This window comes from Ambystoma mexicanum, chromosome 11 (assembly GCF_040938575.1).
Source record: "Ambystoma mexicanum isolate Mex_15411 chromosome 11, UKY_AmexF1_1, whole genome shotgun sequence".
NCBI classification, from domain to species: Eukaryota; Metazoa; Chordata; class Amphibia; order Caudata; family Ambystomatidae; genus Ambystoma; species Ambystoma mexicanum.
In genome coordinates this window covers 1,486,331,210-1,486,346,552 of record NC_090934.1, presented here as the reverse complement: position 1 = coordinate 1,486,346,552, position 15,343 = coordinate 1,486,331,210, and the positions used below count along the sequence as shown (strand labels likewise).

Below are 15,343 nucleotides of genomic sequence, written 5' to 3'. Positions count from 1 at the left end.
AGGATTCCCATTGTCCCGTTAGTAACAGCATGTTTTCCAAGGATCAGGATTCCCACTGGCCCGCTAGAAACAGCAGGTTTTCTAAGGATCAGGATTCCCACTGGCCCGCTAGTAACAGCATGTTTTCTAAGGATCAGGATTCCCACTGGCCCGCTAGTAACAGGCATGTTTTCCAAGAATTAGGATTCCCACTGTCCCGCTTTAAAGGGGCAATGGTGTCAATGGCTTTGGTCATGGAATCATTGTAGGTGTTAACCAACAGATTCAGGTCATTTGAGGCCGGTTGTGCATTAAGTATGGGGACTACCAAAGGTATTACAGCTTCGGCTATGATGTTACGTTTATTCCTGGTCAGACATGGTAGTGCAGCAGAGGGCTTTTTAGGCTCCAAGTTGTTGATATTGATATCTAGAGAAAGGAGATGGTGATCAGTCCACACGAGTGGTGAGGAGTCCTTATATTGCAGTTAAAGTCTGCTACCCAGTCCTTCCTTTCACGTGAGTGGGTTGGGTACTTATTTGTACGAAACCTTGTTCAGCTAGTGCATTGGCAACGGAAGTGGCTGGTAGGTCATTAGGGTCATTAGAGCCAAGGTTCAAGTCGCCAAGGATGATGTTTTGTGCTGTAGGTTTAGAGTTCTCAGCTACTTGTGACGTGATGTCTTCTTCAAAGGATCCAGCGGGACCTGGAGGCCTATATATTAGGTGAATTGTGATGGTATTTGTGGGACATGTTGAGGAGTTCACAGGATGCCAGAGGAGAAGAGGTGGCTAGTCTAATGTCTAAGGTAGATTTGAATATGATGGCTACACCTCCTCCTCAAGCGTTGGGTCTATCAGCTCTGAGGATAGTGTAGTTGTTGGGGCTAGCTAAGGTTAGAGATGGGCAAGCTACATCATGCAGCCAGGTTTCTGTCACAGCAAGGAAGTCAAGGTTGTTAGTGAGAATGACATCTGCGATTTCGGTTGCGTGGGCGACTAGGGACCTGACATTTAGAAGTGCTCCTTTTAAAGGGTGTTTTTGGGTACCCTTCTGGATGTGGCTAGAGCTATTGTCGACTAAGTTCTTTGTCATATTGGAGTAGGAGTTTTTGTGGATGAGTTTAGTATTGTTGGAAACTGTACTCAGTCTTTTGGTCTTAGAGTTAGGTTTAGCAAGGAGGTTGATGTTCATGTGAAGTCTGGTGCCTATTCTATTGTTACTCTCTGCTAAGTCAGGGTTGGCGGTGAGTGTGCCTGCTTGCTGCTTAGTTGCAGAAAGTGTGAATATAAGTCTGCCCTGTTTGCGAATAGTTGTGGTGTCGTGAGCATGGCATAGTATGCAGGATCTTAGGCGGCGACACCTGGTCTTGCCAGTGATGGGATTGGAGAGGTAGTTTCCAGTGTTAGGGTGTGTGCGGGCCTGCAGTCTTATGAGTGTGTTGGTGCTAGTTTTAGCGTCATCTGTATGGTCGTGAACGCTAGTGGTGTGGGAGTGGTTGATGCTTAGTGGAAAAGGTGATATGGAGGGCAGAAATGGTGTAGGGCAAGTGATAGGGTGATGCCGAGGGCAGGCAAGTTTCGTGGGCTAAATAGTGATTAGCGCTGCATGGTACACTATCTTGAATGATACAAAACGGGAACATGATTAAGGTAAGCCAAATTTGCATGGTGAGTGGTAATTGCATTACGGGTAAAGTGTGTTAGATGCGGTTAGCAAAGAACATGGCAGAGTAGGCTAAAATGCAATTAGTAATATGAGAGACACAGTAGGCCAGATGTGATTTGCTAAACAACTGGCAGAATAGGCGAGAACCAGTTTGCTATATGTGAGGCATTGTGGGCTAAAAACGATTTGCAAAGCATGTGGCACAATGGGCTAAAAGAGCAATATGCAATGAAAAGAGGCACAGTACGCTAGTTGCAAGCATGAGGTAGATCAACTAGGAATGGGCCAATAAGGGCGGTATGTCAAATAACTGATAGTATGTTAATATGGGCCACAACCTAGCAGGCGATAGGAAGCAAGGTATGCAACTGTGATGTATAAAGGCAGTGAGACAGGCACGGCTAAAACAACAATTGGACCATGCTGTCCTATGCGGCTTAATGCACACAGGTAAATCTAGAGGAACACAATATCGAATACGTACCGAATGGCACAGAGCTGAATGATGTGGAGCACAAACCAACCCTTGGTGAACAAGGAAGTACCCTGCTTGGCTAAAGTGGAGAAATCAAGCCTCGTCATAAATTTGAAATCTCGGCAATGGCCGGGGGAATGGAAGGCCCTGTGGATGTATTTCAAATTGATGGTTCGAAATTACCAATGAAGGTGAATTCTGCCTCTCCTTGGACTATTGCATCATAGGACACTTTTACAAGCACTTTGTCGAGAGATGTAAGGGAATTGTTGCCCCTCAGGTACAACCTTGTGGCCATGGTGAGAGTGAAATAGATTTACTGGGAAAAGTTCTGGACGAGTGGCCTATAAAGGCAGAGAATGTTAGCGAGCATTTTAGATGCAAAGAAAAGATCATCCTTACTGGGATGGTAAGAGCAAAGGAAATTAGCGATTTGTATTCAAGCTAATGTACCTGTTCCAGTGATCATAAGGAAGTAGATCACAAATGGGCGGCATAATTTCCCAAGGTATTTTCGGAGAATTTGGGGAAGTTAATGTACTTTGAAGATTGTATCAAGTTGAAGAGTAATTCTTGACCTGTGGTGCACAAAGTGCGTCCAGTTCCCCATAACATGAAACAGCAATTGCACAAGGAGTTGGACGGCCTTCTACAAAAGGGTGTGATAGAACGAGTACATGGCACAAAATGGTTGTCCCATGTGGTCCTCGTGGCAAAGTCCAATGGGAAAATTTGTTTGTGTGTTGATTTGAGAGAACTCAACAAGAACATCTTGGTGGAGAGGCATCCTTTACCAGTCATATCGGAAGCTCTGTAGTGTTGGGAGATGCTAGTTGGTTCACGGTCATAGATTTATCAGCTGCATATCACCAGGTGCCATTGTCCCGAGAATGTCAAGACCTGACAGCATTCATCATGCCAGAAGGAACATTCAAATATCTTAGGATGCCGTTTGGTTTGGCAACGGCTGCAGCTGTGTTTCAGCGGGTGATGGAAAAGGTGCTGGAGGGGATCAGCAATGTGGTTGTCTTCCAAGATGACATTTCGATATTTTCTGATAGTGGAACAACATGATAGAGCAGTGAGGTATGTGTTGGAAAGATTGGGTGAGTCTGGCCTGACAGTACAGCACAGTAAATGTAAAATTGGTCTGCGTGAAGTGGAACCTTTCGGGCACATGATCTCGTCTCAAGGAATTTCTCCCAAGGACAGTTTGGTGGAATGTATAAGTAAGGCTCCAGCTCCACAAGATAAAGATCAATAAAGGTCATTCATGGGAATGGCATAGTTCTATCATAAGTTTGTTTATAATGTTGCTGTTATGTCGACTCCGTTAAGGACGTTGTTAAAAAAAGGGTGTTACCTTCCTGTGGTCTGGAAAATGTGAAGAGGCTTTCCAGAAGAGAAAGGAAGGCATAGCCAAGGCACCTTCATTGGGGGGGGGACTTGTGAGTGGACGGAGGACAGTGGTGACGGTGGATGTCAGCCTGCTGGGGCTGGGGGCCTCATTGTCGCAAGTTGGATTGCGGGAAAGAGAACATGTGATTTAATTTGCTTCTAGACCATTAAGGGGTGCAGAAAAGAATTATTCGGTGGTGGAAAGGGAAGCGTTAGCAGTGTTTTGGGCGGTCATGCACTTTACATTTAGTTTGTGGGGTCAACGGTTTATGGTGAAAACGGACCAGAGACTGTTGGTGCAAATGTTAGCTGGTGGGAACTGGGCCAAAGGGTCACCCAGATTTTCAAAATGGGTGTTAGGGTTACAGAGCGATGATTTCCAGATGTGCTATTTTCCTGGCAAGGAGAATGTGGTGGCGGACTGTCTCTCGCGACTTCCAGTGGAGGGGAACAGGAACATTGAGGGGAATATGCAGGAAGATTAAATGATTGTTACTAGTATTGAGCAGGGGGCTGTGAGTGAGGAGGCTTGGATAGTATCTGAGGGAGATGATTCAGTACTCAGTAAGGTGAAGGAGTGGACTGTGAAAGGTTGGCCTCGCAGAGATGAAGTAGAGAAGAAGTTTGATCGATTCTATGAGGTAAGGGATGAGATGTGTTTGTCGATAGTTGGGGGGAGGATTAGGAGGGGGTACAAGGTAACTCCCCCTGAGGGCATCAGAGACAAAATTATTGAAATTGCTCATCAGAGACATTGTGGTATGAATGGTACCGAGAGGATGTTAAGAGGAGGTTACTGATAGCCGGTAATGGATAGCGGATTGGATGGGAAAGTAAGGGGTTGCAGTGTTTGTTTAGCGAATGATAACAGTAAAGTGTTGCGGAGTGTTAGGAAAGATTTCGTTATTGTAGGGAACTTTCCTTCCATGTGGCAACCCCTAAACTTTTTGCTATTGTTTTCAACCTGTTTTCTTGACTTTGCCAGAGAAGTGCAGCCTTCTGCCGTACTCCTCTGGGCTTTCGCTCCTTTCTTACGGGGAAACTGACATGCCCTTAAGACAGTCAGTACCGGGGAACGCTGTTTCCCGTAGTTTCTTTTATCGTGTCGCCATTTTAGTGCAACACGACACAAGAGGGCACTGTAAGCTAAGTTACAGCTCTCTTGGGTCTCTAGCCTTCTACAGACCCTAGACACTCTTGTAGGATGGTTTTTGGATCGGTGCAAGTCATTCAGGGACTGGGCTGGTGGCAGCGATCATTTGGTTTATTTTGAGCTCCTTTTGCCGTTCTGAGCACCTTTTTGCCGCGAACACAAAAGGGTGGCCCGGCTACCCAAAATGGCCGGACCACGAGGCTCCTTTGTCTCGTCCACTGTCCGTCTTGCTCCCTTTACCTTCCCCCGGGTCAGGCGACCCGGGGCCTTCCTTATTTGGGCATGTAGTTTCCCGCGAAACACGGTTGCTTTCGCGGGCTTCTACATGTCGTTTGAGTGCCCCCAGGATGTGGGCTGGGCTGTCTGGTCCCAATACACATCCTGGGTGCCAGAGAGTCTAGGGTGGTGTGAATGCCTGGGACCACTGTGGTCCGTGATTGGTCCACGTATGGTATGTGTGTTGATGAGCGGATCTCCCATTGGCTCCCCTCCGTTGTGGCGCGAAGGGAACCGTGGATAAGAGGGAGCTGGAAACACCACTACCATGTCGATCTCCTGAGTTCTTACGAACCCAGGGATACAGGAGCCAAGTATCCTGCGAACACGAGGCTGGACCGAGGAATCGCTGGTGACCCCCTGAAGAACTTCTGCTCCTCATTGCTGTCGTCCGGTGAAGCCCTTTCCACCTAAGATCGAACAAGAAGGCCTGGACTGGCGCTTCGACCTATTGGAATAGCAGGACCAGCTATTCCCGGCACCTTCATCAACTCCTGCCGTAAGCCTTCGGAAGTGTCTCTGGGCCATCCAGTTGACTGACCAGCTTACTAAGGAGTCCTGCTCTGTAATCGCCGACAGGTTGGGTGGTATTCTGAGTCCGGGGCACGCTCACACGCTTCGTTTGCTTAGCAACCCTAAGCTAGAGGTGAACGGTGCTCGTTTGGCTTGAATACACCCGGCCGTTCCGTTGCCCTGCCGTGGCGACAAAACTGTGCAGGATTCTTCGATCGGGACGTCTTTTTACTCTGCACGACGACGAGACGTTCCCTGCTCTTCAGAACCTGCCAGAAGCTGCATCTATCGAGGAGAAGCTCGGGCCTGCTTGCTTCGGGGACCGGTGAGTAGATTAGCTAGGATCTGGTCGCCCTCCTGCAGTGCCCCTTGCTTTTCCCCGCTGTAAATACAGCTCCCCTTGTCCGTACTCGCGCCCTACTTCTGCCTCACAGTGGAGGCTGCGCTAGAGTCGCGGACCGTGTTCTCCTTCATTAGGGCACCCTACAGAGCTGTCCAACGTCCTCCGAAGAGCTTCACCTTCTGCCCATTGGCACCGGCGTGTGCAGGTACTTTTGAGCGCTAGGCTCCACTCTTCGTAGGGATTGGACCACCATCTAGTTAGGGGCCTCAGAAGGCGGACATATCACACGCATTGGTTCGCACTGCCTGTTTTCCTTCCCCTGCAGGTGGATAACATATTTCGTGCTGCTAATGCTGTGAAACTGTGTATTCTGTATATATATTGGGTGGATAGTGTATGTGTTGGTTTAATATCGTTGTATATTGCTGCTTTTACTGTGGTTATTAGTTTCAAGGCCTTATAATAAATGTGTATCTATTTTTGATATAAACAACTGTTTGGAGTAGTTTGTAAGCGCTCTTGCTTTGTGTGCTCATTGCGGGCTTTCAGTCACCCTCACCCCTCTTGAGACCTAGTCTTGACCGCCGCGATCGCTACCTTGATTGGTCTGGCTTGTCCAGAGGTTACCCTGTTCCAAGTAATTAGGTTGGCCTTCTGAACTTCTGCGCCACCAGGACAGAGTTCAGAAATCCGTCTTAACAAATTGGTGTACAGCGGTGGGATACGACTGAGGGTATCCAGTGTTGCGCACGAGCTGAGGCGTTTTCAGGTTATTCCAACCAGGACACGCAGTAAAGTATTGAATATAACGTTAAAAAGGCCATAGTCCTATCAACAGTATGGAAACGAATACTTTATTAACCTTAAATGCTTCGAAATCTGAAACATTGAAGAAGATGTGTGCGGAGAGAGGGGTTTCCTCTCAAGGCACTAAATTGGAAATGATCCAGAGAATCGTGGCGTGGCAAGAAGCGCAGCTTGACGCTATAACTTCCGAGGACAGTGCAGAAGGTGGTGGGGCTGCTCTCACTGGCAGAACCGACGGTTCTGCCGCTGCACTGATCCATCACGACCACGAGGACAGGGAGGATGTAATGTCTAACGTTTCCTCTGCCAGTGTTTATGGGGAGGCTATGCTTGAATTCAAGAAGCAAGAGCTGCGGTTTAGGCAGCAGGAGCTTGAATTCAGCATAGCCAAACTGAAAATCGACCAGGCAGAAAAACAAAAAGACAGGGATCACCAGTTGGAACTGGCCAAGCTTCAGTTCGCAAATGGGTCCAAGGGTCCTGGACATGGTTCTGGGGCTTCCTCTCATCCACGGTTTCCAAAAGATCTGCTCAGTGTGTATGAGGAACGAAATGACATTATGGACTGGTTAAATGCGTTTGAGTATGCATGCGAGGTTCAAGAGGTTGATAATGCGGATAAGATTGCATGGTTACTCAGCAGACTGCCCCATTCTGGTTGCAGTGCCATTATGGAAATGTCGAAGGCTGAGCGCGCTGATTTTGCAATGTTGAAGCAGACTCTCATTTTAAAGTTTGGGAAGACTCCGACCCAATATTTGAAAAGGTTTAGAGAGTATAAGAAAAAGGAAGGTGGTACTTGGGTGTCGTATGTAGCTGAGTCCCTGAAAAACTTAACTGGCTGGGTTGAAGGTTATAAGGTTTCTACCTTCGAAGGCATGATCAATCTGGTCATGCTGGAACACATTTTTGCTTCTTCGTCCCCGGAGCTTAAGCAGCATTTGGCCGATTCGAAGGAGATAGATCCTAAGAAGCTGGCCATTGCAGCAGACTTATGGGTGTCACATCGAGTGTCCCATAAGGACAAAACTCATCCTGATAAGCAGGAGGAAGGGAAAAAGTACAAGGATGTGGTGGGTGGGGAATCTGCTAAATCTTCTTCCCAAAAGAGCCACAAAAAGAAAAATAAGGGTAAGCCATACGAGAACTCACAGGGTAGCGGAGGTTCGCCTCCGAAACAGAACTCTGGTTACAATAAGCCTCCCTACGTAAACAGACCCAATGGGGCTTGTTTTTCTTGTGGAGCAACTGACCATGTGAAGGGGGATCCCCGTTGTAAGGTTAGACCTTTGGGGGTCCACTCCGCTAATCTGGCCTTCTCCTCCTACGAGGAAGAAGAGATTACAGGAGCATCCTTCTCCTCAGACTCATTTCCCAGCGGAATAGAGGCTGAGGTAGTTTTAGTGTCCCTGGGTTCCTGGGAGCCTAAAGTCGCAGAGGCGTATGCTAGGATTCCGGATAATACCAAGCACTACTTTAAAGACAGTGTGCTGATCAATGGAGTGGATACTCCAGCTCTTAGGGATAGTGGGTGCAGTCGAACTGTAGTGGATTCTACCTTGGTAGACTCAGAGGAAGTTGCCAGAGCTCCTCTGATGCCCACTAAGTTGGCTGACGGCCCCCTCCGTATGTTTCCCGTGATCCCTGTTAATCTAACTTTAAATGGTACAGCAGTTAGGATTCCAGTGAGCATTCAGAGAAACGTCCCGGGAAAGGTCTTGTTGGGCAATGATCTCAGAGCTCTAGGGCTCGTAGGAGACACTGCCGAAAGACCCTACACACGGTCTCAAGCACGGGCAGCATTGGCCAAGTCCAATACGCCGCCCCAGCCGAAGGGGAAACCCAAGGCGAAAGGAGTCAACAAGTCCCGACGGGGGAAAGAGAATATTCCCCCGAGCTCGCCTACCACTGCGGTGGAGGGAGTTGGTCAATCGCCCGAGCCTGACGAGGAGGTGGCGATGCCTGAAGTGTTCGACCCCAACGACCATCCTGAACTAAAAGACTTGTTAGTTGAAGGAGGTCCTGATAGGGACGACTTCAGTAAGGGCCAACGTGAGTGCCCATCTCTGGAAGGCCTAAGGAGACAGGCCTGCTCCCAGCTTGAGGGTGAACCTCCTGGGAAGCATCGGATTTATTGGGAAGGTGGACTCCTGTACAGTGAGCCCACAGAGTCTACAGAAGGAGACCATAGGAGGTTGGTGGTTCCCCTTGCTGTTAGACCCTTCCTCCTGCAGTTGGCGCATGAAGTTCCCCTTGCTGGTCACCTTGGAATGAAGAGGACCAAGCAAAGGTTATCTATGCACTTCTACTGGCCCAAGATGGGGGTGCAAGTAGAAAGTCACTGCAGGAGTTGTGCCTCCTGCCAGTTGTCTGGTAAGGTTGGCGCGACAATCCAAGCTCCGTTGGTACCGCTCCCAGTTGTGGGGGTACCATTTGAAAGGGTAGGGATCGACATCGTTGGTCCCCTTGACCCGCAAACATCCTCAGGCAATAGGTTTATCCTGGTGCTGGTCGACCATGCAACCAGGTATCCTGAGGCCATCCCATTAAAGACTGTAACTGCCAAGTCAGTTGCAAAAGCTTTACTCGGCATATTTACTAGGGTTGGCTTCCCTAAAGAAGTTGTGTCGGATCATGGCAGCAACTTTATGTCGAAGTATAGGCAGGCTATGTGGAAAGAATGTGGGGTCACCTACAGGTTCTCTTCTGCATACCGCCCCCAGACCGATGGTCTGGGGGGGCGTTTCAACAGGACGCTAACGAGCATGATTGGGGCTCTGGAGGAGCCTCAGAGAAGAAAGTGGGATCTTCTTGTTTCATGCTTACTGTTTGCCTACCGAGAGGTACCACAGGAGGGTGTTGGCTTCAGCCCCTTCGAACTTCTGTTCGGTCATCCCGTACGGGGACCCTTAGCCATTGTCAAGGAGGGATGGGAGATGCCCACTCCCCCTGTTACTACCAATGTAGTTGATTATGTGCTAGGGCTCAGAAAACGGATGGTACTTCTGGTGGGCTTGGCTAGTGATAAATTGAAGGCAGGGCAAGCGCTGGTGCAACATCGGTACGACCAGAAAGCTTCCCTCATCAACTTTACACTTGGTCAGCAAGTCCTGATCATGAATCTCATAAGGCCTCGAGCTTTACAGGACAAATGGTCAGGCCCTTGCCCAGTGGTGGAGCCCCTGGGTGAGGTTAACTATTCAGTGGACCTTGGAAGGCCTGGACAGGCTCCAAAAGTGTTTCACGTGAATAGGCTGAAGGCTTTCGGCCCAAGCGTCGAAATCGCAGCACTGCTACTGGCTTCAGACGTTGAGGAAGAGGAGTCTGAACCTCTCCCCGACCTGTTCCCAAGCAGTCCTTCAGATAGCTCTTTGGAGGGTGTCCGAGTGGCCCCTCACCAAAATGGACAAGGCTCAGTGGTTTACCTTGGACATGAAGTAGGTGGAGGGAGGAGACAGCCTCTACTCAGTCAGGTACAAGCAGTACAACACTGGCCTACCCCCACTACGCAAACCCAAGTGAGAGCCTTCTTAGGACTCACGGGGTATTACCGCAATTTTGTGGCAGACTATGGCACCATAGCTGCTCCTCTGACTGCCCTCACAACTCCGAAGAAACCCAAGAAGGTAACTTGGACTGACGAGTGTGAGAAGGCCTTCAATGGCTTGAAAGACTCCTTGTGCCAGGCCCCTGTGCTCAGGGCCCCTGATTATCAAAGACCTTTTATCGTGCAGACGGATGCCTCTGACACTGGGATAGGAGCTGTACTATCACAAGTAGATGAGAAGGGTAAGGAACACCCTATCGGTTTTATTAGTCGCCAGCTTAAGGACAGAGAGCTCAGATGGTCCACGGTAGAGAAAGAATGTTTCTCTGTTGTGTGGGCCCTAAGGAAGCTGCGGCCCTACCTCTATGGGACCCACTTCACTGTGCAGACTGACCATAAGACGTTAAAGTGGCTAATGAACATGAAGGGGGAGAATCCAAAGTTGCTTAGGTGGTCCATAAGTCTACAAGGCTTCGACTTCACTATTGAGCATAGGCCAGGTGTCCAACATAGCAATGCTGATGGGTTGTCCAGAATGTTTTACCGACCTGAACAAGAGACTCATCCAGGGGTGGATTAGTTCCCCCTGTCCATAGTCTGGGAGGGGCGAGTGTTAGGAAAGATTTCGTTATTGTAGGGAACTTTCCTTCCATGTGGCAACCCCTAAACTTTTTGCTATTGTTTTCAACCTGTTTTCTTGACTTTGCCAGAGAAGTGCAGCCTTCTGCCGTACTCCTCTGGGCTTTCGCTCCTTTCTTACGGGGAAACTGACATGCCCTTAAGACAGTCAGTACCGGGGAACGCTGTTTCCCGTAGTTTCTTTTATCGTGTCGCCATTTTAGTGCAACACGACACAAGAGGGCACTGTAAGCTAAGTTACAGCTCTCTTGGGTCTCTAGCCTTCTACAGACCCTAGACACTCTTGTAGGATGGTTTTTGGATCGGTGCAAGTCATTCAGGGACTGGGCTGGTGGCAGCGATCATTTGGTTTATTTTGAGCTCCTTTTGCCGTTCTGAGCACCTTTTTGCCGCGAACACAAAAGGGTGGCCCGGCTACCCAAAATGGCCGGACCACGAGGCTCCTTTGTCTCGTCCACTGTCCGTCTTGCTCCCTTTACCTTCCCCCAGGTCAGGCGACCCGGGGCCTTCCTTATTTGGGCATGTAGTTTCCCGCGAAACACGGTTGCTTTCGCGGGCTTCTACATGTCGTTTGAGTGCCCCCAGGATGTGGGCTGGGCTGTCTGGTCCCAATACACATCCTGGGTGCCAGAGAGTCTAGGGTGGTGTGAATGCCTGGGACCACTGTGGTCCGTGATTGGTCCACGTATGGTATGTGTGTTGATGAGCGGATCTCCCATTGGCTCCCCTCCGTTGTGGCGCGAAGGGAACCGTGGATAAGAGGGAGCTGGAAACACCACTACCATGTCGATCTCCTGAGTTCTTACGAACCCAGGGATACAGGAGCCAAGTATCCTGCGAACACGAGGCTGGACCGAGGAATCGCTGGTGACCCCCTGAAGAACTTCTGCTCCTCATTGCTGTCGTCCGGTGAAGCCCTTTCCACCTAAGATCGAACAAGAAGGCCTGGACTGGCGCTTCGACCTATTGGAATAGCAGGACCAGCTATTCCCGGCACCTTCATCAACTCCTGCGGTAAGCCTTCGGAAGTGTCTCTGGGCCATCCAGTTGACTGACCAGCTTACTAAGGAGTCCTGCTCTGTAATCGCCGACAGGTTGGGTGGTATTCTGAGTCCGGGGCACGCTCACACGCTTCGTTTGCTTAGCAACCCTAAGCTAGAGGTGAACGGTGCTTGTTTGGCTTGAATACACCCGGCCGTTCCGTTGCCCTGCCGTGGCGACAAAACTGTGCAGGATTCTTCGATCGGGACGTCTTTTTACTCTGCACGACGACGAGACGTTCCCTGCTCTTCAGAACCTGCCAGAAGCTGCATCTATCGAGGAGAAGCTCGGGCCTGCTTGCTTCGGGGACCGGTGAGTAGATTAGCTAGGATCTGGTCGCCCTCCTGCAGTGCCCCTTGCTTTTCCCCGCTGTAAATACAGCTCCCCTTGTCCGTACTCGCGCCCTACTTCTGCCTCACAGTGGAGGCTGCGCTAGAGTCGCGGACCGTGTTCTCCTTCATTAGGGCACCCTACAGAGCTGTCCAACGTCCTCCGAAGAGCTTCACCTTCTGCCCATTGGCACCGGCGTGTGCAGGTACTTTTGAGCGCTAGGCTCCACTCTTCGTAGGGATTGGACCACCATCTAGTTAGGGGCCTCAGAAGGCGGACATATCACACGCATTGGTTCGCACTGCCTGTTTTTCTTCCCCTGCAGGTGGATAACATATTTCGTGCTGCTAATGCTGTGAAACTGTGTATTCTGTATATATATTGGGTGGATAGTGTATGTGTTGGTTTAATATCGTTGTATATTGCTGCTTTTACTGTGGTTATTAGTTTCAAGGCCTTATAATAAATGTGTATCTATTTTTGATATAAACAACTGTTTGGAGTAGTTTGTAAGCGCTTTTGCTTTGTGAGCTCACTGCGGGCTTTCAGTCACCCTCACCCCTCTTGAGACCTAGTCTTGACCGCCGCGATCGCTACCTTGATTGGTCTGGCTTGTCCAGAGGTTACCCTGTTCCAAGTAATTAGGTTGGCCTTCTGAACTTCTGCGCCACCAGGACAGAGTTCAGAAATCCGTCTTAACACGGAGGACACCACTTTGTCCTGTGCGAGTACCTGAAGAGCCATGGCAGGAGGTGGCGGTGGATTTGATGGGTCCCATCCAGGGATTGGGTGAAGGTATCAAGTTTATTGTGGTGTTGCTCGATTACCACGCGAAGTGAATGGAGTGGAAGGCGTTAAAAGAGGCCACGACGGCGGAGTTAGTAACATTTTTTTAGGATGTTTTATTTCGTGAAGGGTTTCCCACAGAAATGGTGACGGATAATGGCGTGCAATTTTGTTTGGATACTATGAGGACGTTTCTGTTATGGTTTGGCATTTTGCACACGCGCACTACTTTGTATCATTCCAGGGCTAATGGTCTGGTAGAGCGAGCAAATAGATTTCTGAAGGGAGGTATTCAGTTGGCTATGAGGTCTGGGCTGCCATGGGGTAAGGTTTTGAGATAAATTGTGTGGAGCTATTGTGTTACACCTCCCTCCATTATGAGAGTGTCTCCCTTTGTCTCATAAAAAAGGACGGCAACCCGCTACCAAATTATGTACGGGTTGGGTGGGGTTGGCTTGCAGTGTGAATGTTGATCGTAAGGAGGGGATGAAATTAGTGGAGAAGATCCAGTGGCAATACAAGGAAGCATTTGATGAAACTTCTAAAGTAAAGGAGCGGGATTGGGTAATTGGAGTCTTTGGGCCTCATTACACGGAACACAGCAGGGGATTACCGGCACCGGTAAGAGCATCGGTGCCGGTAATCCCCTACCGCCTTACTACGAGGTCCCTTTGCGGGACCCGACCTCAACGGCTGGTTTTACCAGCCGTTAAGGAACGGGCCCGCAAAGGGACCTTGGAGGCCATTACATTACCGCAAATTTGCAGTACCATAATTGCCGCCTTCCCCATTCCCGTTGGGCCCTATGGGGGCTCAAATGGGAATGGGGAAGTGCCATGGTGAATGGGGAATTACCGCCCCCACTCACCTTGGAATGTGGCGGTAATTCCGCCATTCACCATGGCGGACTCGGTACGGTACCGGCGGCAACCATGGCGCTAATAGCGCCATGGTTACTGCCTACCGTGTAATGAGGCCCTTTGTGTTTATAAAGAATCCCTGGTATGGTCTCAAATGATTGGAAAGTACATTTCTGGGCCACAGAAGGATTGTGGCAGTGAGGAATCGTGTAGTGATTGTGGATGGCGGAGACGTGTGGTCGAAGGGTAGGCTGGTGTTGAGTAAAGTTCAGAGTGGAGAAGGGGTGAGTGATGGGGATGGAAGTGAAATGTAAGTAATAAGAGGAATGTTGGGAGTAGTGTGGTGGTGAACGGAGGACGTACTGGTAGAAGAATCAGGAAATTTCCTGGCAAGTTTAAGGATTTTCTGTGTGTTTAGTGGTTCTCTGATTCTGCGGTCTTTTCACTTATTCTTGTATTAATCCAGTGTCATTCATCAATTGTTTTATTATTTATTGCACTGTAAGAGGGCTTCGCGGAGGGGTTCTATATTTTCTTTTATTATTAAGGGGGAAAGATGTGTTATGTTCTGAAGAGTTCCGGAACCACTAGGGTTCTGTAACCCAAGACAGTTGAAGGAGAGCTGAGGTGGCTGCTGCTCCCTGCGTGCAACTAATCAACATGTCTTGTGTACACTTGCCGTGTGGTCTGTGATACGTCTCATCAGACCTACCTGCATTAGTTCAAACTCTGATGAAAATCTGCGAGTCGCCGCCTCAATCAAGCCGGAGAAGGAGAAGGACGTTCCACCGAACCTGAAAAAGATGAGACAGGCAACAGATGCTTCACTCTTTGAAGTGTCCATGTCTTTCCAGGATGATAGTTGAATGTACCCAATATGTTTCATGCAGGGTAGAGACCTTGATTTCTATTTTAATTTTGGGAAGCAGGAACTTACTACCACTCGGGTGGACTGCAACAGCAATTCTGGGCTGAGAGGCAGGCCAGACTCCCCAGACCATCACAACTCCAAGAACCAACCTGGCTGTCCACATGGCTACCCCAAATTCAGAAGTAGGCAATGGGGCAGGGGTCTAGGTGGTAATGCAGCCGCAACCCCTGCCAGTCTGGAGTACCTGCCACCCATCTTGGAATAGGGGAACGCAGCAGTAGGTAGAGTGTATTCCCTCCTACACAGCTCTGTTTCAATTCAGTGTCATTAGTCAGAATCCTGCCCTGATATCATCACAAACAAACACGAGGATGTGTTGTGCCCATTTGTGATGGCTAGGACACACTCTGAACTTCAGGCAGTGGAAGGCGTGGCAGGGACTCAGGTGAAAGCGGCCAGGATGTGCAATGACTGGGGCCAAGGGTCAGAGGGAGGGGTCAATTATAAGCACTCTGGGAGAAAGGGCTTGGTTGGGAACGGAGGAGGACACTGGGGAGAAAGGGCTTGCCTGGGAATGGAGGAGGACTGTGGGGAGAAAGGGCTTGGCTGGGAATGGAGGAGGACCCTGGGGAGAAAGGGCTTGGCTGGGAATGGAGG

General features: G+C 49.4%; 1 protein-coding gene across 1 annotated transcript in view; it reads right to left on the bottom strand.

The window, feature by feature from the left end:
• LOC138504629 (aminopeptidase Ey-like) overlaps nucleotides 1-15,343 on the bottom strand; it is a 288,546-nt gene that overhangs the window by 2,832 nt on the left and 270,371 nt on the right. Inside the window, exon 19 of the mRNA XM_069625225.1 lies at nucleotides 14,528-14,609. Coding sequence (XP_069481326.1) covers nucleotides 14,528-14,609 — 82 coding nt within the window. The remainder of the gene's footprint in view (nucleotides 1-14,527; nucleotides 14,610-15,343) is intronic.